This window comes from Primulina eburnea, chromosome 6, assembly GCF_022965805.1.
Source record: "Primulina eburnea isolate SZY01 chromosome 6, ASM2296580v1, whole genome shotgun sequence".
Lineage (NCBI taxonomy): Eukaryota > Viridiplantae > Streptophyta > Magnoliopsida > Lamiales > Gesneriaceae > Primulina > Primulina eburnea.
This window is the reverse complement of record NC_133106.1, coordinates 4,838,410-4,863,344: the sequence shown is the minus strand read 5'-3', so window position 1 is coordinate 4,863,344 and position 24,935 is coordinate 4,838,410. Positions and strand designations below refer to the sequence as shown.

General features: G+C 37.2%; 1 protein-coding gene across 1 annotated transcript; it reads right to left on the bottom strand.

The window, feature by feature from the left end:
- Positions 1-12,751: 12,751 nt before the first annotated feature.
- LOC140833793 (probable glutathione S-transferase) lies at positions 12,752-13,853 on the bottom strand. The gene is made up of 2 exons (XM_073198205.1): positions 13,362-13,853; positions 12,752-13,269 (listed from the first exon to the last, which is right to left on the bottom strand). The coding sequence occupies exons 1-2, from the start codon at positions 13,671-13,673 to the stop codon at positions 12,925-12,927; spliced, it is 657 nt and encodes a 218-aa protein (XP_073054306.1). The 5' UTR covers positions 13,674-13,853; the 3' UTR covers positions 12,752-12,924.
- Between the last annotated feature and the right edge of the window lie 11,082 nt (positions 13,854-24,935).

Here is a 24,935-nt window from a genome sequence, read left to right as displayed (position 1 = left end):
GTGAATAATGTATTTGAAAATTGTGATTTTCATAGACATTATTGTGGACTAAATTAAATTAATTCAAGTGTTGAATTAATTAAAACACTAGTGGACCTAGTAGAGTCCAAATAATTAAATTAATTCAAGTGTTGAATTAATTAAATAATATTGAGTCTTGTAGAACTCAATTAAAAATAATTATTTAACTAGTGGGACTTGGGTAATTTCAAGTAATATTTAATTAATCTCAAATGTGTTTGAGATAATTAAAATTTAGTCCATGGTTTTTAATGTGTTAAAAACCATATAATATAAAACATGCTAGGGTTGCATGCTTGAGAGGTGAAAGGGTGTGGATTACTTTTGATTAAAATATTGAATGGCATGCAACTTTTTCTCCCAACTTTTCCCACACCCAAGACTAGACTTCACTCTCTCATTCTCACCCTCTCACTTGGCCGAAATCTCTCTTCAAAAATTCTCTCAAATTTTTCTCTCTTTTGTTCTTCAAGTGTTGGAGAATAAAAGTCTTCTCCTTGAAAAATCTTCTTGTTTTTCTAGTGCAAAACAAGAAGGGATTTACATTGCTAGTGGTGGGCTTTATTTTGGAGTTGTAGGAGCTTGTAGATCTTCATCCATCAAGAGCTAAAGTGTTTACACTTTAGTTGGAGCCAAACATCAACCTCAAGGGGTTGATAGGTAAATCTCTTTAACATCCTATGTATGGTGTTATTTTGTAAATATTGCACATAACCTAGGGTGGCCGAAATTTTAAGCATAAAATTAAAAATTTTTGACTTCCGTTGTGCTTCCGGCCACCGTAACCGGTCCGCTTTCAAGTGGTATCCGAGCTAAGGTTACGGTTTTTGTATAATATTTACGTAATATTATGTTGAGATCGATTTCTAACCGCTTGAGAAATTTTTGGTGCAAGGATATGTCAAGGCCGAAAATTTTACATCAAAACAAAAAAAAAAAAAAATTTCGGGGCTGCCCGAGGGGCTGCCCGTAAATTTCGGGCAGCAAGGGGCAGCCCGAGGGGCTGCCCGAAAGTTCCTATTTTTAACTAAAATTTTTTTTTTTTTTGTTGTTGCCGGAATCCGGCGACGGAGCTCCGGCGACGGCGATGACGACTAGGGTTTCCAAAAGTGTTTTGGACAATCTTAGTGTCATAGGCCTTGAGTTGTTGGGCCATTAGATGGTCAACATATTTTGTGAAATTTAAATGGGCCAAAATATTTTTGGTGAAAAATGAGTTTTGGGCCCTTAAGTTTAAATTTACAATTGTTGCATATATTTTCTCATAAAATAAATAATTGAAGTAGGACTTTAATTATTTATAGTAAATAATGATTTACAAGAAATTCGATTATAAATAAATTAATTTGAAAGTAGACAAAAGTGTTTGTATACTTTGTTAATTTAATTTATAATTGTGGCGGTTAGTGATTGGATCAAGATATATAATATTGGATCAATTAATTATTGTGATAATTAATTGATGGTGTATGATATGTGATATTATGCATGAAGGATGATCAAAAGCCCAAGCCCAATTTGCTAGGTGTATGCTAGGATATTTGTGTTGTATGATTGTAATAATTATCAATTTAAAGTGGGCCCGTTCCCACCCCATGAGATGTGTCCCTATGTGCCATGGATATGTAATTGTAAATATTAGAATAGTGGAAGATCAAGATTGGAAGATGGTGGCCTTGGTGATTATGAAGATCGAAGACATGTAATATTGGATGCTAATGTAATAATTTAGTTGCATTTGCATCCCGTGCATTTACCCTAGGATTGGACCTAGGCCCGTGTTTAGCTCACACGGGCCATTAGTTTTGGGGCGATTGATCATCCTTGTATTGTTTTCTATTTATAATATATGCATGATATGTTATAAATAATGAGTATGTGCGTTATTATTATTATAATAACAAAGTTGCATGAATCCGGCAAACATACGATCAAACATGGCGAGCTTTTAAAATAAATTAATGATGAGACCTTTCAAAATTAAAAAGCCCTCATTTTGAATAAGATTCAAAATTAATATCAAGACTGAAAAGGGGAATTATAAATTTGTTTATAATTTCCTTGTCTTCCATCGACAATGGATGCATGATGAACGCTACCCGTACTCGGGGCTCGACTCATATTATTGAGGGGGCCCTGGGTGCCGGAAAGCTGTGACATCCATTGACATAGTGATGTGAACTACGTGGAACTCCCATGATTTCGGCTCATATTATTGAGGGAACTCATGGCGACCGTCCATTAAGGTTCAATATCGATGGGTTAGGCTTGACACGTAAAGATGAACGACGTCATATTATTGGGTCCTAATCAAACGTGAGACAAAAGTATACGTAGAGGGTTGCATGGCGATGCAATTGGAAACTACCTTTTAGGAATTGTGATTGGCCGATATTATTCGGGATCACAATTCGCTAATTGGACCTTACGTACCTGCTGAGGAAAATGTTTCCCGTTTTCACTAGAGGGTAGTGAAAATGTCAAAACAGTGGGAACGATAATTTATAAAGTAAAAGTCCAAACTTTATATCTTATTAAATATTTTAAAATAGTCATTAACATTTATCTGTTTTACTTTTCAGTACAAATCTTTGACAATGTCATCAATTCGCAACCCGTTTTCCGTTATTCTCGAAAAACACGTTCTAACCGGACCTAACTATATCACTTGGCTAAGAAATCTAAAGATTGTCTTGAACTCGGAGAAAATTGCATACACACTGACTGAGTCGCCCCCTGCTGAGGCTCCGACTAGCTGCACTCCTGAGGAATTGCAGACCTACAAGGATTGGTGCGACCATGACTTGAAGGCGAGGTGTTATATGCAGGCTTCGATGAACGATGAGCTGCAGAGGCGATTCGAGGATGCTAAGAATGCTGCTGAAATTCATATGCATCTCAAGGAGCTCTTTGGTGAGCAGACTCGGCCTCTAAGGCATGGCACAGTCAAGGAGCTCATCACTTTACGCATGCGAGATGGGGCTTCGGTCCATGAGCATGGCCTAAAGTTGATTGGGCTCGTGGATAAGCTCGTTGGCATGGATTTGATCTTGCCTTCGGAGTTGACCACTGACGTGCTACTGTTGTCACTGCCGAGCTCGTTCGATCCTTTTGTAGTGAATTTCAATATGAACAAGCTTGAGCCAAGCCTTGAAGAGTTGGTGAACATGCTTGTGACCTTTGAGTCCACAATCAAAAAGGAGAAGCAGGTTCTTTATGTGGGCTCTTCATCTGGCACGAAGACCGGTCCACCTGGGAAGGGAAAGAAGCGTTCTTTCCAGCGCCCCAAGAAGAGCGTGCCCTTGAAGAGGCAGACTCCGAGTCCCGTAGTGGCAGCCGCGCCAGCCAAGGCTGAGAAGACAGTTGACATCTGTCATCACTGCAAGAAGCCTGGACATTGGAGGCGTAACTGCAGGGAATATCTTGCGCAGAAGGGTTCTGGCAAAGGTATGTTCTTTATTGAAGTAAATATCTCGATTAACTCTACTTCTTGGGTATTGGATACCGGCTGTGGCTCACATCTCTGTAATGATTTGCAGGTGATGGGAAGAAGTAGAAGGCTCCGAGAGGGTGAGACCTTCTTGAGAATGGGCAATGGAGCAAGAGTTGTTGCCAAGGCCATAGGAGATGTTTTTTTAATTTTGAACAATGATTTTAAGTTTGTATTAAGAGATGTTTTGTTCGTACCAGACTTGATTAAAAACATTATTTCCATTCCTATGCTTGATATTGATGGATTTTCTTGTTTATTTGGCAAAGGTGTTTGCAATATTTACAAGAATGAATGTTTAGTTGGTACCGGAGAACTAGAAAACAATCTCTACACCTTAAAATTGAAAGATATTCCACTTAACAATGTCCAAGCAATAACAACAACAAATAAGCGCAAACAAGATACTCTTAATTCGGCACAATTATGGCATGCTCTATTAGGACATATTTCCTCAAGAAGGATGAACAAGCTAGTGGGAGTTGGCATGTTTGATATGTCCGATATTAATGCTCTCACGACTTGTGAATCCTGTCTAAAAGGAAAGATGACCAAAATTCCCTTTAAGGGCCATGCGGAGCGAGCCAAAGGGTTATTGGATTTGGTCCATACCGATGTGTGCGGTCCGCTTAGCATCACTACTAAGCATGGACATGCCTACTTCATCACCTTTACCGATGACTTTTCGAGGTATGTGTATGTGTATTTGATGAAATACAAGTCTGAAGCCTTTGAAAGGTTCAAAGAATTCAGAAGTGAAGTAGAGAAGCAATTGGGACGAAGCATCAAGACACTTCGATCGGATCGAGGTGGTGAGTAATTGAGTGCCGAGTTCCAAGAGTATCTTAAGGAGAATTGGATTCTCTCGCAGTGGACTCCGCCCGCTACACCGCAGTTGAATGGTGTTTCGGAGCGTCGTAACCGGACTTTGATGGACATGGTTCGGTCTATGATGGGGTTCACGGAGTTGCCGTCATCCTTTTGGGGATATGCGCTTGAGACAGCGGCACTGTTGTTGAACAATGTCCATACAAAGGCATTTGACAAGACTCCATATGAGATATGGATGGGTAAGCCTCCCAAGTATTCTTATCTTAGAATATGGGGGTGTCCTGCTTATGTGAAGCAGACAGTGGGAGATAAATTGGATAGTCGATCCATTTTATGCTACTTTGTGGGATATCCAAGGAATTCAGTTGGATATTACTTCTATCATCCCCAAGAAACAAAGGTGTTTGTTTCTAAGAACGCAACCTTTTTTGGAAAATGAATTTCTATTGGATAGAAAAGGCGAGATGATAGAACTCGAAGAGGTTCGAGAGACACCCACAGTTGTAGAACCCACACCCGAGAAGCCAAGAGAGGAGATACAAGCTCCTAGAAGAACCGAGAGAGTCTCGAGACCACCTATGAGGTATGGTCTGCTTCTTGAAGAGGGCCATGATGAGCCTAACCTTGGATGTGATCCAAAGACCTTCAAGGAAGCGTTATCTGATGCTGATTCATCCAAATGGCTTGAAGCAATGGAATCTGAGATGAATTCCATGCATTCGAACCAAGTGTGGAATCTCGTGGATCCACCTGAGGGAATTGTTCCCATAGGGTGTAAATGGATTTACAAGAGGAAACTTGGGGCGGATGGGAAGGTATTGACCTTCAAGGCGCGATTGGTAGCAAAAGGGTATACTCAAAGGCAAGGTGTTGACTATGAGGAAACCTTTTCTCCAGTTGCGATGTTCAAGTCCATTAGGATTTTGCTAGCCATAGCTGCATGGTATGACTATGAGATATGGCAGATGGATGTCAAGACTGCCTTCCTTAATGGGGATATTAAGGAAGATATTTACATGTCTCAACCTGAAGGGTTTACATCTATCGGAAGTGAGCATATGGTATGCAAACTTCAAAGATCTATTTATGATCTTAAGCAGGCATTTAGGAGTTGGAACCTCAGATTCGATAGTACAATCAAAGAGTTTGGTTTTACTAAGAATCCTGAGGAACCCTGTGTGTATAAGAAGGTCAGTGGGAGTGCTGTGACATTCCTTGTTCTTTATGTTGATGACATTCTACTCATTGGGAATGATGTAGGAATGTTGCAATCAACTAAGATATGGTTAACAAGTAAGTTCTCGATGCAGGACTTGGGTGAAGCATCTTTTGTATTGGGAATACAGATCTATAGAGATAGATCAAAAAGATTGCTTGGTCTCACCCAGTCCACATACATTGATACTATCGTGAAGCGGTTCTCGATGAATGAGTCCAAGAGAGGACATCTACCAATGTGTCATGGCGTGCCCCTATCCAAGTCTATGTCTCCCAAGACTGATGCAGAGATAGCGGCGATGACACGAATTCCGTATGCTTCGGCTATTGGTAGCATCATGTATGGGATGATATCTACACGTCCTGACGTGGCTTTTGCACTAAGTGTAGTGAGTAGATATCAATCCAACCCTGGTCTTCCACACTGGAAAGCTGTGAAAGACATCCTCAAGTATTTGAGAATGACCAATAAGTTGTTCTTGGTCTATGGGGGTGGAGAACTGAAATTGGAAGGCTATACCGACTCTAGCTTCCAAAGCGATGTTGATGACTCGAAGTCAACCTCCGGATTCATATTCATGCTCAATGGTGGTGCTGTCTCTTGGAAGAGTTCCAAGCAAGACAGTACTGCGGATTCCACCACTGAGGCAGAATACATTGCTGCATCGGCTGCAGCAAAGGAGGCTGTTTGGATTAGGAATTTCGTCCAAGAGTTGGGCGTCATTCCAAATGGAGTTGCTCCTATCCCGGTGATGTGCGACAACACGGGAGCCATAGCTCAGGCGAAGGAGCCAAGGTCTCATCAGAAGTCCAAACACGTATTGAGAAAGTACCACATCCTCAGAGAGATCGTGGAAAGAGGAGATGTCACGATTGACAAAGTCGGCTCCCCAGATAATGTTGCTGATCCACTAACTAAGCCTTTACCAGGACCATCATTCGAGAAGCATCGCGAATCAATGGGTCTGAAGTATATGGGTAGTTGGCTCTAGTGCAAGTGGGAGATTGTTAGAGTAGGTGCACGTCGAGCCAAGTGTTGGCCGACTGTTCACGATGAAACTCTTTGTATAAACGATCTTTATTTTAATAATATTTGAATTTATTAATTTGGCGCATCTTTATCTTTATACCCATGCTAGTTGCATAGATAAAGTCCTTGAATATACATATAGTAGAAAGAATATGAGATGCTCATATGATGAGTATCATGAAACTCATATTTGTAATACTGTATATTCTAAACGGTTCCTAGTCGATTCAGCCGCCACTAAGAAGGATATAGGCCGCTCGAGTTAGAGACTAGTATCTGCGATGTGAGTACCATGTTTCATTGGTAGGGGACATTGTGATGTCCGAGCATGCAGATAGGTGCTCCTGGTAGAGTGCACTGAACAACCCTCTATAAAGGACTTTCCAAGTGGTTCTCACTTATCGAGTGGAAACGTCCTAGTTTATGGTTGTACACCATTAGTCCTTATGACCCGGGACAACATTGAGACTCTATGTGCTAGCGTTTCACTTTGACTTGTTTACCGACTCTTGTGGGGTCGTCAGGTGGCAAGGTTGGGTGTTACGACGAAACATATAGGAGTCGATGCATTGTAGCCGGGGATTCACCGCTTACCTACGGGTATGGATATCCTATGTGTTTTTCATGTATGTGTGGGTTGAAATCTCTGATCAGAGTATGGTGGTAATTATGAAAGGGGTTTCATAGATTACACCATCGATGCAACCACAACATGACACATAGTATCGATTCATTGACAACTCTCGATAAACCAATAGTTGTCGAATCGGTCGGGATATATGAGTTGAAGGGACCGTACTGTACGCTAACCATAATTGAATGGTTCTTGCAGGCACTATCATGTGATACCTAGGGAATCACGTAAGCGATGCTGCTAGGCGTTTAACGTGATTGGTTGGGTATTATCAGACTTGAGTTCTGACGTTCTTATTATCAAAGAGTTGATAAGTAAGAATGGAGTAATTGGGGTATGCTCGAATAAGGACATATTTAGTCCGAATCACATAGAGATGTGAACCCACGGCTAGTTGTATCAATGAACCATTGAGGGCCACACAAGTACTAGCTTTGTAAATCTCGATGAGAAGTAAAATAGTTCAATGTGTTGAACGGCTTATAAATGTGTTTATAAGCGTAAAGAAAAATAGAAGTATGACTTCTATGAGAGAAATATAAATTTTAATTTATGGAAGTGTTCCTAGATTAAAATTTGGTCAAGTGAATAATGTATTTGAAAATTGTGATTTTCATAGACATTATTGTGGACTAAATTAAATTAATTCAAGTGTTGAATTAATTAAAACACTAGTGGACCTAGTAGAGTCCAAATAATTAAATTAATTCAAGTGTTGAATTAATTAAATAATATTGAGTCTTGTAGAACTCAATTAAAAATAATTATTTAACTAGTGGGACTTGGGTAATTTCAAGTAATATTTAATTAATCTCAAATGTGTTTGAGATAATTAAAATTTAGTCCATGGTTTTTAATGTGTTAAAAACCATATAATATAAAACATGCTAGGGTTTGCATGCTTGGGAGGTGAAAGGGTGTGGATTACTTTTGATTAAAATATTGCATGGCATGCAACTTTTTCTCCCAACTTTTCCCACACCCAAGACTAGACTTCACTCTCTCATTCTCACCCTCTCACTTGGCCGAAATCTCTCTTCAAAAATTCTCTCAAATTTTTCTCTCTTTTGTTCTTCAAGTGTTGGAGAATAAAAGTCTTCTCCTTGAAAAATCTTCTTGTTTTTCTAGTGCAAAACAAGAAGGGATTTACATTGCTAGTGGTGGGCTTTATTTTGGAGTTGGAGGAGCTTGTAGATCTTCATCCATCAAGAGCTAAAGTGTTTACACTTTAGTTGGAGCCAAACATCAACCTCAAGGGGTTGATAGGTAAATCTCTTTAACATCCTATGTATGGTGTTATTTTGTAAATATTGCAAATAACCTAGGGTGGCCGAAATTTTAAGCATAAAATTAAAAATTTTTGACTTCCGTTGCGCTTCCGGCCACCGTAACCGGTCCGCTTTCAAGGAGTACTTCATGTTTCTTTCTGTAAGGCTTCTTGTCGTAGAAACCGATTAAATATTTTGTAAAGCATTTAAAATATATGCAAGTTGAATGAGTAAAAATATTTCAGTTGAAGCATTTTATCAAACACTTGGTATGCAATATTTTGGTATTTGAAGAACACATAAAATGCTTCAACAATGCATCTTTAAAACTAATGGAAATGATAAGTAAATGCAATAAACAAATAGACACGAATTTGTTTATGGATGTTCGGAGATTTCAACACTCCTACGTCACCCCTTCTTCCCCTTGGGAAGGATCCAGTAGAAGACTTTGATTTATACAACTACTTGTACAAACCCATTCCGGAAGGGCAGCACCCAACTAGAACTCCTAGCACTCAAGATTGTAGGCAGCACCTCACAATCAGCATATTGTTTAATGTCTCATATGCAAAGACTACATACACAAGTTTTACGTCTTTGTGCAAGACTCACTCAACTAAACTTTGAAGTTCAACTCTCTTGTATAAGTGTGAGTGATTGTGTGTGAGGAATTTATCCTTAACAGTGTACATCTCAAATGTATCATCACACAAGGGCTTATGCTCTCAACTAGCTGATTTCTCCATGCTAACTGCCCATGCTTTGAAACCTCTTCCAAAGCTCTTGTTTGATCTTCAAGATGTTGTATTTATAGGCTCCAACACTGATATATACGTTAGACACAAGAATATGACCGTTGGAAAGTTTCTGTAATGTTTCTGGAATTGCAACGGTCAAATTCGTCTTGCTGGACATTTTCCCGACTGGTCAACTCAGGTCAACTCAACTGGTCATTCAGTCGGACTGGTTCAGTTGGTCTGGTTCAGTTCAACTGGTTCAGTTGGACTGGTTCAACTGGTCTTCAGCTGGTTCAGTTTCAGCTGGTGTGCTGAAATCAACCTAGCTGATTTCAGTTTGTGCAGAACCAGTAACTTCATCGTCATTTATCAGCATCGTAAGCTTCGATTCAGACTTTGACTTATAAGAATGATTCGTAGATCTTTGTCTTATCTTTCCAACGCATACTGAATCGCTTTGTTTCGATAACCGAGCTGAGAGATATGACCAAAATACGGCAGCTGCTCAAACACAACTGATTGCTGTTTTCGTGTGATCAGTTCGGTAATTGAGCGATCAGTTAGGCCATGATAACTTCCGATTTTGCCCAACTGACGTGAAATACGACTTGTTTCAAATTGCGTTTTCTGATCAGTGTAGTTAGCGGATTGTCATTTGGATAATCCAGTTGAGAGATATCATCAAAATACCGAAGCTCGCCAGAAATTCAGTTTGTGCAAAATTCAGTTTCAGCTTGCTTCTTGTGTTTGCAACTTCACACTTGAGTAAATATGTTAGAAACACAATAACAAGTTTTGTTAACATCAAAATAAAGATTGTGAACTTGAAAAGTTCCAACAATCTCCCCCTTTTTGATGATCACAAAACTTGGATAAACAATCAACTCAACTAACATATTTCTCCCCCTTTTTGTGTGAATCAAAAAATCATATTTCAAAACATTTTAAACAAAATTTTCTCCCCCTCAATATTTAAAAATAATCTACTCATTAAAGTTATAAATAGTTCTCCGCCTATATTTTTGAAATTTTGAAAAATGTAAAAGAAGAGGGATAACTAACCAATTTTCTCCATGGCTCATTTTCTGCTGCAACACATATGCTCTGTCTTCAACAAATAAACTGTATTTTCTCGGGCATAATTAGACTGCAAATTTTATACCGCTGTAAACCTCTATGAGTCTAGTTTGCAACGCAAAAAACGGTTCGTCATTTGGACACTCGAGCAAGGAGATATGCCATTTTTCCCATGGTCGCTACAAGCTGCGCGAAAATTCAGTTTTGCATATATGTGTAAAAAATCTGAAATTTTGAATTTTAAACATCAAAATCAGTTTCAATGTTCTTTCAAGAACAACCCGCTCTGATACCACTTGATAGGATCGGTTATTGACTAAGGAGTGTTTAGAAGGGGGGGTTGAATAAACACTTTTACGAATTTAAATGTTCTTCGAAAAAGATAGTTCATTTTTATTACGAACTGAACTAAGTATCCCGCCGGTCAATAACAATCAGTTAAACTGAATAAGCAGTTGCGGAAAGTAAACTGATTGAAAGATAGAGTATCTAACTGAAAATGAAAAACTGAAGTAAAGACAACACAATATGTTTCTGGATGTTCGGAGATTTGAATAACTCCTACGTCACCCCTTCTATCTCAAGGATAGGATATTCACTAAAAGACTTTGATCGAGTACAACACTTGTACAGACCCACTTCAGTTAGGACTTATCTACTGCCTAAACTGAAACTCTTAGTATAATACAATGATCTCTGTGAGTAACTGAACTTAGCACTTATTGAATTATCAATATTACAGAGTGCTAGTTTGCTCAACTTGTAGCCTTGATTGCTACGAATAGATCTAATAAGAGTGAGCTGAGATTTTGACAGAGTAATAGCAAGTTTGAGATTGATAGATCGTCGTCACTCTTCAACTGCTCTTTAGTCATATTTATAGACTTATCTTTCAACGGTAACTTTGAATTTATGTATCCGTTGATTGCCACTTCATCATTTCTTGGACAGTGTTCTTGATTGCCACTTCATTATTGATTGTAAAACGGCGTTTTAATTTCAATAGCCGAAATACGTTGTTCTATGCGGTGCGGCTTTCCATATTCAGTTGCTGTCTGATATGTCTTTCTGTCTGTTGAATGATCTTTCCCGAGGTATCTTCAGTTGAGAGACTTTAATATTTTCGGCTGAATGTTTTAATTGATCAGTTCTCAACTGATCAGTTTGTGTCAGCTGATTTCAGTTGATAAGTCCAGCTGCCGAATTTGCTTTCGCGTATTAGTTGATTTAATCGATTGATTTATGTTTTGTCAAACTCCAGAATTTAGTTTCCAACAATATTACTTTTTATACTAAGAGTATTATTTTTATTGTGAATATCGGTAGGGTTGATCCGTCTCACAGATTATGATCTGTGAGATGGTCTTATATGATACCCAATCAATGAATGTACTGAGTTTTGTTTTTTCTTTAATTACCAAAGCATAAAGATTTTGATCGGATATATTTTTGAATATCATATTAAATATTTTCAATTTACTTATACTATGATAAAATAATAAAAATATTTTTTTTATAATCGGCTGGATATCTATGATGAGATGTATGAATTGAGCTGATCAATCTTCAATACTTAGGGAGTGTTAGGGTTTATTTATTTTAACCCATCTTATCTCTCGTTTGGTACACGTGATTATTTAACCAAGTCAATACCTCTTATGAATGATTATGTTATATTAGGTGGGTTAAAATAATACCTCTTCACCCCCTAGGATTATTTATCAACTCTTAATCCTTCTTATTTTTCCAATTTTACCCTTCTCCTATATCCAACCTCACCACCACTTCCCGCCACGAACACCGCCACCGACCACCGCCGCCGCCGTTGGACCGCCGTCGCCGCCAGAGTAGAATAAGAAAAAAAAAAGAGAAGAAAGGACAATTTTGTCTTTCAATCAAAAAATTCAAAATTATCCTATACTTAAAAATCATATCAAACATAACACCATATATTACATTCCTACAACAATCATTTTCTCTATCATTAGTTTATTTTATCCTTCAAACCAAACACAGCCTTAGATTTTTCATACTGTTACTTTCTCAATCAAATATATTGAACGTTAAGAAACCAAAATAAAAATAAAAATGTTATTTTTGGTTATGAAATGTGAGATTATATTTTTATTATTTAGATATCAGCCTTTCTTCGATTATTTTGTGCCACTTAATCAAATTCATGGTTGTCTTCTTTAATTTAGTGAAAAGAACTTACTCATTAACCTCAATAAAGATAATTATATTTTGTATCGATTCAAAATAATATTTTTAACATAAAAAATCACTTTTCATGATTCAATCTAATAAAAAAAACTATCTCATAAAATTAATCCATGATATTCTTAAATATTAAGAAGAATAAAAAACATCGTGGCACTATTTCGTTTTTTTTTAAAGTTTGTATATGATCGATTTATATAAAAAAAGTATTTGACTTTGAGCTTTTTAGAAAATTAAAATTTTATTAAAATTTGAAGCACTGACTTCACACACACACACTCACATTATAGAAACATGTGAGACAAACAAAGCAACTGCCTCATTCTCCTTATTTTCCCCAAAACAAAACACAAGCAAGTCCAAGAAACCGAAGGTATGAAAATTCTAGATGGCTCTCATTTGTTCTGAAGGAATCGAGCCCTGAAATTCCCGGCCAGTTTCTCCCGATCAGGCAGGTGTTCCTTCACAAAACTCGAGTTGACGTACTCCTCCATCCATGTACACAGATTCGGGAACTTGTCGTTTGTTATGAGTTCGAGTCCCACCAATTCAGTGATAATCACAGACCAATAAGCGACGAAATTGGCAGCAATATCGACCAGCCCGATGCTATCTCCGCCGAAGAATTTCTTCCCTTTTAGCTCATTGTCAAGAAATTTTAGCAGTTCTGGTGCTTCTTCCTTGGCTTTCACTTGCTCCTCCCCTGCACCCCAACAAGCCTTCCACACTGCTGGCAAGCACTGGAACATGGAAATTTTTACCACTTTACATCAGTTAGCTTTACACCAACTAAAGGAAATCTTGAAAAATAAAGCGTGGTAAAAGAATATACCTTTTCATCAATAAATCTAGCCCAGAAACGCGCCATGGCTCTGTCATAAGGATTTTTGGGCAAGATGGATGGTCCATTTTTCCAAGTTTCATCAATATATTCAAGAATCACCAACGACTCGGCGATTGGCTTACCATTGTGCAGCAGGACGGGAATCTTTTTGTGGACTGGATTGTATTGAAGAAGCTGTGGGGACTTATTGGTTAGATCTTCTTCTATGTATTCGTATTCAACTCCTTTCAGTTTCAGCGCCATCTCGACTCTGCGGCTAAATGGGCTTCCCCAAGCGCCAAATACCTTCACTTCCGCCATTATAATCCTAGCAAGATTTCTTGATTGAGTTTAATTCCGAACGAAATTCTGTGTACTTTTTTTTTCTTGTTGCGAGATCTTTCTGGTTCTTATAGGGAAATTTGACTTGTCGGCTACGAAAGTGCGAACAAAACAATTGAATAACTTCAGTAAACGAGCGGTGGTGATTGTCTTGTTGACCTGCCAATTTCTTCCAAGGCCTTGAGAATGGAGAGACAATAAATACAGGATAAATATTTTTTCTTTTTTATTTAGATGAGGGGCCCTAACCTAAAAATAATTGAGTAGATAATGCATAATTTTTTTTTTTTTTTTTGAAGTTTGTATATGGTCGATTTATATATGAGAAATATTTTTTTGTTGTTTTAATATTTTTATTGTCCAAATATTTTTTTCCTAACGCATTTTATAAATATTTTGGATATTATTAAACTTATTGTTTTTCTAATTCTATTTCTATAACTACTTAAGTATTTACTAACATAGATTTCACGATGAAATGTTTTTTTACTTAATTCAAAGAAAAAATTGCTTTCTCCCAAAGAAAAACTTGATTCTATGTTTAATTAAAATAATATTTTTATCTATCAAAAACACACATATAAGAATTTCTATTTAGAAAACCATAAACAGAAAATGGTTTATCAAAGAAGTGTAAATAATAATTAAAAAGTAAAACACCATTGCTTTAAAATCCATCCAACAAAAGTTTGAATTAAAATCAATTAAGTGTTATATATAGTATATGTATAGAATAAATATTAAAACTTATAAAATAATAAATTATTTAATGTTGTTCTGGTCTAGTCTAGTATCGTGAACCAAAATAAAAGCTGATTTAAGTTAAAAAAAAATTTGAAAATCAAAGCTGACGTATGGCATGAGCTCATACCATCTCGTCTTGCAGAAGGGGAAATCGAACATTTGAATGACTTATGTGAGTTTCACAGGTTGAAACTTGAAAGTTCTTCTCTTTTTATAAAAGTCAAATTTGTTCTATCCTGTTAAAACCTCAGTTCCATTTAAAAAAAAAAGCAAACTTTCAATAACTCCCTACATCTCTTCTCAACTTTATCTTTACTCTCTATCTCTTTAATTCTTCGTTTTAGCTCCTTGATTTTTTAAAATTTTCAATAATACCTTTATACCATTGTTTTAGTAATTGATTTTTCTTTGTTAAATTAATGGCTCATCATGCTTCCGTAAAATAAATTTAATCTTATACCTTTTTGACCGGAGTATCACCGGGTTATATCTACCGTATTTTACGAACTGCTCTTCACAGTCCAACCACACGATCGCAACCGATGGTTACAGACGCAGATTCCTTCAGCAGCACTTGGCACAACTCTAATTCGTTTCCTACCTTAGAGTGTACAGTATAAAACAAAATTTTTGAAAATAATACATGAGAAGGGCTTAGAGCAAAGATCTCTTTTATTCAAACACCAACATTTTATTAATACATAGCAACCTCCTGTAGAGGAGGAGAAACTTTTTAGCTACTAATAGTAGCTGAACTTACTACACACATAAACTCGAAAGGAAAATATTACAAATGATTTGAAGAAAAATGAAGAGGTTGATTGATGCCTTCATCTTCCTTCCGCTTCTTTATTTATAGAAGGCTCCTTCGGATTTGAAACTCGGACTTCAAATCTTCATAAGCCTTTACAGCTTGCTTGGGGACAATATAGTGGTTGATTGGTCCCTCCTTGACCTGTCTTTTTCTAGATTATTAATCTAGAAATTAACTTATCATCTTCTTTTATCTCTCTGAGATACAATTGACGATGAGTATATAAGTTATCTGCGGTAATCTCGTCTCCTTTTTCCTGGAAACGTTGAACTAGCCATTTAAGAGCATCCGCCTGTTTTCTCTTATAATTGATTCTTCTTTTCAAGACTTTGAGATATACACGGTACATCTTCTAGTTTTTATTTTGGTGTGTTTAACTGGTTCCATTTACCCTCTTTTATAGTGTAAAGTTGGGGTTCAGTTTTCTTGTTTTTCTTCATTGGATTCCCTTTTTTAAATTAGTATCCAATGGTTCTTGTCATTTTGCATCGATTATTGGTGGTCATGTCCTTCCACTCACATGGTGGATTTTCTTTTTGTTAGTGGACTAGTCACATGTCCACATTCAATTTTGTCGAGGAATCTTTGGCTTTCGGTGTCCTCGAGGAAAACGTGAATGTGGTCCATCCCCACTTGTGCTTGTGTCGATAAAGTGTTTCCGATCAGATCTCGGTTTGAATCCTTTACCGAATTCAGGTTCCTTCTGATTTTGGTATTCTAGGCAGATGTTTTTCTGAGCATCTTCCTATATGTGCCATGTTACAGAATTTTCGACGAGTTTCTTTACTAGCCGGCAACTTGCTATTCCACAAAAGATTTCTCTTTTTCTCGAATAAATCTTCGGCAAAACTTGTGGTTTTTCCTGTCATGGTATTTAATAGGAATGATCCGTTCACTGAATGATTATAAAATTTGAACGGGAACTTGACTTTGTCCATCTCAGTGAGACAGACCCAAAAACCCCATGCTCTTCGTGTAGAGATGTCGTCTTCAGTAATTAAAGCAACCAGGGGTGTTTCTTCTGTTGGAGGATCCTTGATAAATTTTTGAATGTTTGAATCTGGCCTCCTTAACTTGATGAAATGAAAGGCTTGGTGAGAATCTTTCCCTGCTGGTTCTGGTGCTGCACTGAAAAAGTATAGCTCCAAAATATCTCCTCTGGACAAATAATCATGATTCGCCCACGTCTCGTGAACAGCTTCCTGGATCCACTTTGGTAGACCTGAGATTTCTGGAAAGCTGGGTGATGTAGTATAAACTGAGGCAAGAGCCCCGAATTCATACCATGCTTTAACCTCCTATGGATATGAATTTGGTTTCATCCATACCCTTGGATATTTTCCTGAAACATCAACCGTGTTAGTAGCTGGGTTGATTCCAATTCTTGTTTTCAATTTCTCCCAATTCTGCTGATAAACCTGAAATGGAGAAATTGTTGATTCGTTAGTACCAAACTTAGATTTGCCTTTGTCAATATGAGGCCTGAGGTTGATCTCTCCCTCTTCAATCCTCGAGGTGAAGGGTTGACTTGAAGACTCAAGATAAGGATCAGGAGTCTTAAATTTGTTTTCAGCGGACTCATCTGGTGATGATCCCGACTTAACACTTGTGCAAGGGGTATTTGAATCCCCCGCTACAGGTATAGATTCATGTACTCGAAAACTCTCCATTTGGGAAACCAATGGCTTCTCAATGCCTTGGAGGATAGGCCTTTGCATTACAGACCATAACTGAGTATATGCCTGTAAACAACCTGTAATTCGATCAGAGACAATTCTCTTATAAGCTTGTTGTAGCCTTCCCGCAACTTCTGCGTTAACGGCCAACTTGTTAAAATCGGTTTGAAGCATTTCAAGGTGTTCCCTCAAATGCCTCTGCATCTTGATAATAGCATCAATGTCAATGATGTCCATCTTTTGTTAAAAAATCTGCAAGAATATTTTCATGAGATTTTATAATCACAATATCAAAAATATAATTCTGACATAGTGCTTGCCATCTTAATAATCTAGCTTTCTCAGGTTTAGATTCGATTCTATTCCTTAAGAAATTTTTCACCTGTGTATTATCAACTTTCAAAGTGAATTTCTTTGCAAGTAAGAATAATAGCCATTTTTCAAAAGTCCTTTTTACTGCATAAAATTCTTTCTCGCTGATATGCCATCTGATGACTTCTGCATCTGAGAATAACCCACGACAATATCTACATGGTTGTTCTCCATCTGGTGTGAGCTTAGTAAGAACTGCTGTCCACCAATGATCACTGACATCGGTATATAATACCAGATCATCTTCGTCTTGAGGAATAGCCATTTTTGGAAGTTTTTTACAAACTTTTTTTTTTAAATGGATAAGTTCTTCTGTGTGTTATTTTGTCCATATAAATCTTGCATCTTTTTTCAATAATGGACTGACACTTTCCTATGTTTTGCTAGATTTTTAATAAATATTCCAGAAAAATGAACAACTCCTAGAAAACTTTGAAGTTGTTTCTTGTCTTTGAGACTTTCTGGAAAATTCTGCACCTTTTCAACTATGTGGTCTTGCAGAATTATTCCTGACTCATCGATTTCAATTCCGAGGAATTCAATCTTTCTTGTTGCAATGACTGTTTTCTTTTCAGATAAAACCAGTCCTTCTTTTTTGCAAACATTAGAGAAAATCTTCAAATGCTTAGCATGTTCATTTATATCTTTAGATGCTATTAAACATCGTCGATGTAAACAAACATAAACTTAAAATAATCTTTAAAAAGATTATCCATTTTTCTTTTAAATATCTGGGGTGAATTAGCCAATCCCATTGGTAATACTTCCTAAATATAATGTCCTTGAGGTGTGGAGAAAGCTGTGAATTTCTTGCTTTCTTCCTGCATCCGAATCTGATAGAATCCGGACTTGCAATCAAATTTAGAGAATATCTTGGCATTGCGTATGCAACTAATTAGATGTTCTCTGCTTGGTATAAAATACCCATCAAACTCCAGAATCTTAATAATTTCTTGATAATTAATAACTAATCTGGGTTTACCTCGTTTAATCTCACCATGATTTCTTACCAAAAAACCTGGACTGCTATATGGTGACATACCTGCTTTGATCAAATCAAGGTCCAAATGTTCCTTGATTATAATCTGCATATCCCTTTGATCAATGATGTTCATTGGGATGGGTTTACAACGGACAAATTCATACTCTTTTCCTTCCTTGATCTTAAGGCAAGCCTTGAGTTGATTTTTGTCCCACCATGCCAAGGGATCTTCATTATAATTTTCTTTGATCATCTTCTTGACATCTTCCAGTGATACCTTGGATTCAAACTCTACTTCATTCGTCTGTAGAGTTATCTTAAGGAATTCTATATCTTCTGGTTGGAGTTCCTTATCTGCTCTTAACTGGAGCATTGTTTCTCCAAACCGTCTAGAATCCTTCATTTTTGGGTTCAGAAGTTTTCCTGAATCACCACGCTTGCTGCGAAACTGGATTGACAATTTTCTGTAAAATGTCTCTCTAAGTCTCTGTACTATGATTTTGTGATCACATGGTGTTGTGAACACTAATCTTCTAGTCTCATTTTCTTGAGTATAGGTGTAACGCCCAGACATTCGTATGCATATGATGTAAGGTAATGATTATGATTAAGTATGGTCATTATTCCTTTTATGGTTTATTATGATGAACGTTTGGGATATGCTATGCAATGGTGATGGTTTATGACTTCAAGATATGATATGAATGGTATTGAATGATTTAGAATGAAACCGAGAATGTATGGGTAAAATAGAAAGTTGATATTTATCCAAATAAGTAATAGAAGTGCTAAAACTGTATGAAACTGTGGCAGTAGTTGTGGTTTTTAGCATAATGTTTTGTATATTGATCCAAATGATGTGAGGCTAAGCTATAACTTTCTTATTTTGAGTTTTGTCCAAATCATTGTGGAAGACTAGCCAAAAGCGCCCCGAAGTGTGTCATGTGTATCGTCGTTCCTCCAGTGACACATGTTGGGAGATTGAGCATAACGTTTTACTCAGACCTCAAAATGATTTGAAATTTTGAGGGATGGAAGATAAGACATAGAGCTACAACTTTGTAGTTTACCATTTTTCCAAATTATGACGGGAAGAGGCGTTTCAGAGGCGATCTTTGAGCAGGCTGTGCGCAGAGCGGCGCCCGAGCGGTAAGAAACTACCGCCCGAGCGCCACTGGTTATGTTTTTTTGGTGTTTGGCAGAGAGTTCCGCGCTAGGGCGGTAATTTATGACCGCCCGGGCGCTAGGCAAAGTGTAAAAACGTGTTTTGGGTATTTTTAGGCTTAAATTCGATTGAGACTTCATTTTTCTTCACTTTTCTTCTTCTCCTTTCTCTTCTCCATCGATTCCAAGCTAGGGTTCTTCATCTTCTTCTTATTTTCTCTTTATATCAAGTAATTAATCTTCAATCCGGAGTTGGAACTTCACCTTTTTAGTGAAAGGAGCTAAGGTAAGTTGTTTTGCTTCTTGTTCTTGAGTTTTTGTAGATGGTGAAGTTGGGGATTGGTAGTTGTGATTGATATATTGGATTAAATGATTATTAAAGGTTATTATTTGGATGTTGATGATTAGTTGTTGGGTTTATTGTTGTAGGATCATCGTCAAGGTTTAAGAAACCAATTGCTCCAAGTGTAGTAAGTGGAATCATTTCTTCAATGCATCACATGATCCTATATGTATGAGTTTTGATGATTTTATGATGTTAACTCCTTTCATATTCCATTCATGATATATATATATATATATATATATATATATATATATATATATATATATATATATATGTAAATATGTATATATGGTAGTGCAATTATATGCATTTTGATTGAAAGGAGTTAAACTTTTCAAGATGCCTCTAATGTGTTTGATAAAATGCTTGAATGAAGTTTTATATGATTGAATGATTGGATTGATAGTGATAGTAGCGGTGTTGCCTCTGGCAATTCTAAATCCGCAATGTAATTGGCCAATTAACGATGAAAACATGTGCTCTCTTATAAGATGCATTTTATGCAGAGGTACATGTCCCTCCTATAAGATTCGTTTTTACGAAGATGGTTAGCAATGAATGAACTATCTTATAAGAACTATCAATTCTTCAGTTAATCAATAAAAATGAATATCATCCTTATGTATTGTTGTGTTATGATTCTTGACGGATGATATTAAATGATGTTTTGACGTTTATGATCTGATGAGGTTGACGTTTTCAACAAAATGAAATGGAGGCTACATTTTATGTTTTACAAATAAAATGATATATATGTATCTTGTTAGTATTGATTCCATTTGCTGAGTTTTATACTCATTCCAGTTATGTTCATGTGATGCAGGCACAGGTAAGAAAGAATGACCATCCCGGAGTTGTCGAAGCGAGAGAAGGGAAATTGGCAAACTTTGGAGACTTTGAATGGATGTTATTTTGTTATTGTCAAGCTTTTAACTAGTTTGGAAAACATTGAAAATCTTGTTTTGCTCTTTGGTTTTGGCAAGATGTGTAGATACTTTGTTTACTGGTATTTGATGTATATGAAAATCTTTTGCTTGTGTATTATGTGTTGTTTGAGACAGGTGGCATGTCCCATTTACGGGGAGATGCTGCCCAAATTTTTTAAAAGTACACATTTTCTCCAAATTACATTTTAAAGCTTCCGAATTAATTACGTATTTTAGTCACGAGTGTTACAATAGGACTTAAACATTTGTAGGAAATTATTTCCTAACAATATGTCAGCTCATGTATCATGAAAATAAATTGGGGGTGTCTTTACCTTGTACCAAGGTGTTTGTCCCGCACCGCCAATCATAATTTCAGTCCTCTTAATCCCTTTACATAATATTAAAATTCTTCTGGAAAAATCTCTTCCAGCAATCTTTGGTAGTTCTTCTTCCAAATTATTTGGAAAGACTCCTCGTTTTGCTGTACAGATTCCAGCTCCTGAATCAATATAAGCAGCAAAATATTCTGCCTTATATTGTTCATACAACATCCCTACTAGAATGTATATTGAGAATGGACTTGTGGTCATTGGATTTTCCACATTTTATCATCTTCCATAAACTCCATTCCATACTCTAGACGTTTCCAAGGTTTGTGTTCCTCGAGAAACTCTAGTCCAAGAATCAGTCGATCTGATTCTTTCCCTGGAATTCCTTGGATATGGACTTCCAATTCTCCGATACTAATCAGTCCTTGGTAAGTTCCTATCGTAGGTTGTTCCAAATAATATATGGTATTACAAGGAAATTGATTCCTCTGCTTCGTAATATCAAATATCATTTCTACTTCCTTCCAACCTTCTGGGCATCTAAGTTTTCCTATTGTAGAAAAACTTTTTGGCTCCTGTTGGGTTTCTATGACAGGCGTTGTTCCCCACCTGTAACTTGTTATTCTATCTCCTTGAAAAGATAGTCTTCTTGATTCCAATCTAAGACTTTGATTTCTTTGTAGAATCGGTTTGTCTTGTATTTGGATATCTGTTTCCTGTATTAAAGGAAACTCAACTCGTTCTGGATAAATTGCCTGAGCAACTTTTCCAAATATTTCAGGATTTCAATAAACTCATTTTTAATAAACAATTCAGAATGATGTGTATTAGATAGAGCATATGAAATTTGATACGTAAAAGAATATGGCCTATTACTTTCTTTCATCAGCCTTTTTTCCTTGAAGTTCTGATGCAATGTCAAGGCTCGGCTGAAATCTCGATCTCCCAGGTTGTAGGCTATCCTTGGATAGATTACTCCTACAATCTTTCCTGCACAGAAGTTTCCTGAGATTGTTCCCAGTGCTGAATCTTGTAGATTCCCCTTTCTTTTTATCGCATATAGCAATATCAATAGGTGAATCTATTCCCTCTTTGAAAGTAGCCTTTATCATAATCTGGATTGCTCCGATATGAATCCATGACATGGTCCTCGCTACTTCTATCTTGAGTTTTTGTAATTCCTCCTGAATTTTTTCGGAAGGAATTAACTGCATCTCCATTCTATTTCTTTTAGTGCCATCGGGATTGCCATTTCCCTTCTAGAATCTTTATAGATTAGATGATGCTTTCTGTTTCTTAGGCCAAGACTTCTTAAGAATTTTTCTACCTGTCCTGCAGAGAAACCTAGATATCTCTGTAGATTCAGATTTTCTCTCATGATTCTTTGAACCATGTTATGAGATATTGTAGTCTGGCTGAAAAATCCAGACAGATCTTCGTGTGTTTCGTGTCGAAACACCTCGTCTTTAGTCAGATTCCGATTCTGTTCCATTAGATTCTTCCTGACTTAAGACTTCTTCTTCTTCATATATACTTTCATCTGAGGCAATATCCTCAAATCGGTATACTTGAATAAGATCTTGGTAATAAACTGCTTCTTCAATATCCGGGGTAGGATCAAAGCGTTTAATACCTCTTTTTTCATTTTCTAGACAGTTAGTCGAGATATGACCTCTTGCTCCACATGTCCAGCAATTACAGTCCTTGAAACTTTCATTAGCCCGAGTATGAGCTCTTCTGAAAGTTTTCTTTGTAGGTGTTCTTCCTGCGCTTCGAGATGCTCGATGCTTGGGATGATATCCTACTTCTTGATGGTCCGCTTCTTTGTCTAGATTTGTAAGATCTGGCTTTCTGTCTAAACCATATTGTTCGTGGTTTCCAAGAACTTCTTCCACTTCAACCATAAGGATGAGTTCTAAAACTTTTCCTTTTATGCATCTGTGGTTTACTTTCAATGATTGTTGGAAGATCATTTTCCTTACAACACAAAGGAGTTCTTTTGTTGATATCCCTTAATCGTTTGTAATTCTTTTGTAATGCTGCCATGTGACACCATTCTGCCAACTTTCCTTTAAGGAAAGAGGCTCTTCTTGTCAATGTATCTGGATTTCCAGGTACGTATTCCCTTATGAGCATTTCTTCTCTGTATCTTGACTGTTGAAATAGTCTACCCCTATGAAGTGTGCTTTAAATAGGGTATCCATTTTTCCAGCGATCTCACTAAGAGATTCACCCGCTAGGACTGACTCCTTCATGTCTAATGAAGTCATGTCCCAAGCAATTTTCACTGATCCCATAAGAATCATTTCCAAAAGTTTAATGAATCCTTCTTTGTTGACATCGAGTGTTCCTGCTGCAATTCTCATAGCAGATGTCCAGTCATCTACGAGATCTTCTCTGTTTTTGAAGTCTAATACATCAAGGTTAAGCATAACCACGTAAGGATGTATAGGATCCAAAACAGTTTTCCCATAGGGTGTTTGGTGCAAAGGAATTTGATTTCTCCTTGCCATTGTTCCCGCTGGGTGTGATCCTCCATCAGTATGGAAATCAGTTTGAGATTCTCGCATATTTATATTATGAGATCCCATACTTTCCCTTGGTGGTTCCTGAGAAGATGACCAGGTTATAGCAGGTGGTGTTTCACCTACTGCTGTGTTCATCTTTAGATCTACTACTTTGAGATTTGCGAAAGATTCCGCAATCTCTTGTAGATCCTCCAGACCAATCCTTTCTAAAGTTGACATCAGATTAATTTCTTTTCTGAGACAGACTTGATTAGATTGATCATCTTTTCTTCTTCAGTCAAAGGTTTTGACACCACTCTGGCCTTCCCTTGTTGATGTAACAAAGGTTCAGTACCAAAGGATGGTGGTAACCAACCTCCTGAAGTTCGTCTACTAGAATTTGGTTGTTGTTCCAGTTTTCTGAATTCTTGTTTGAATATCCTTTAACATTTCCAGAATTTTTTTCCTGGGTTTCAAGGATTTTCTCAACTCGTTGCGGTACAAAATATAGCATATTGCCATAATTTTGTACTGTCTTCTGTATTTCTCTAAGATCTGAAGAGAGCTTAGAGGAATCTGGAACTATCTCCAGAATTTTATTTGTTTGAATCATAAGTGTCACGTCCCGTGCCCGGGCCCGCGACTGCGTGACTGCACTATAGGCCCCTATAGCAACTACTTCGTATTCGTCCTCGCTTTACGAAAATGATTAACCAAAGTTGCTATAGAAGTCCATTGTAAGCCATTATAAATTCATTTTAAATCTTTGATTTTTTCGATGTGGGACAAGGGTATCACAATCACCCCTCCTTCAGAACGCGACGTCCTCGTCGCGGCCTGACCCCTCGATCCACCAGCACCGAGAATCTAGAGGTGGCTCCTACAAGTTCAAGAGGTGGCTCCCGTCATGTAGTACTTTGCCCCGCAGGTTCAAGAGGTGGCTCCCATGCATGTAGCACTTTGCCCCGCATAGCACTTATTTCCCGGTGTTTCATGCCGGTGACCGGCTCTGATACCATTCTGTCCCAGGCCCGGGCCCGCGACTGCGTGACTGCACAATAGGCCCCTATAGAAAACTACTTCGTATTCGTCCTCGCTTTACGAAAATGATTAACCCAAGTTGTTGTAGAAGTCCATTGTAAGCCATTATAAATTCATTTTAAATCTTTGATTTTTTTCGATGTGGGACATTATCACAATAAGTTTACCTGAGATTTTACCTGAGGGTGCATTAGCTTCCTTTTCTGTTTCTGATATCTAACCATAGTTAGATACACTTGTTTATATTCCAAAATATTGGAATATTCCTTGTAAATTATTTTTCTCGAACCGAAGTTCGGATTCATAATTTTTCAAAATTCTCCTTCTCATACAATTA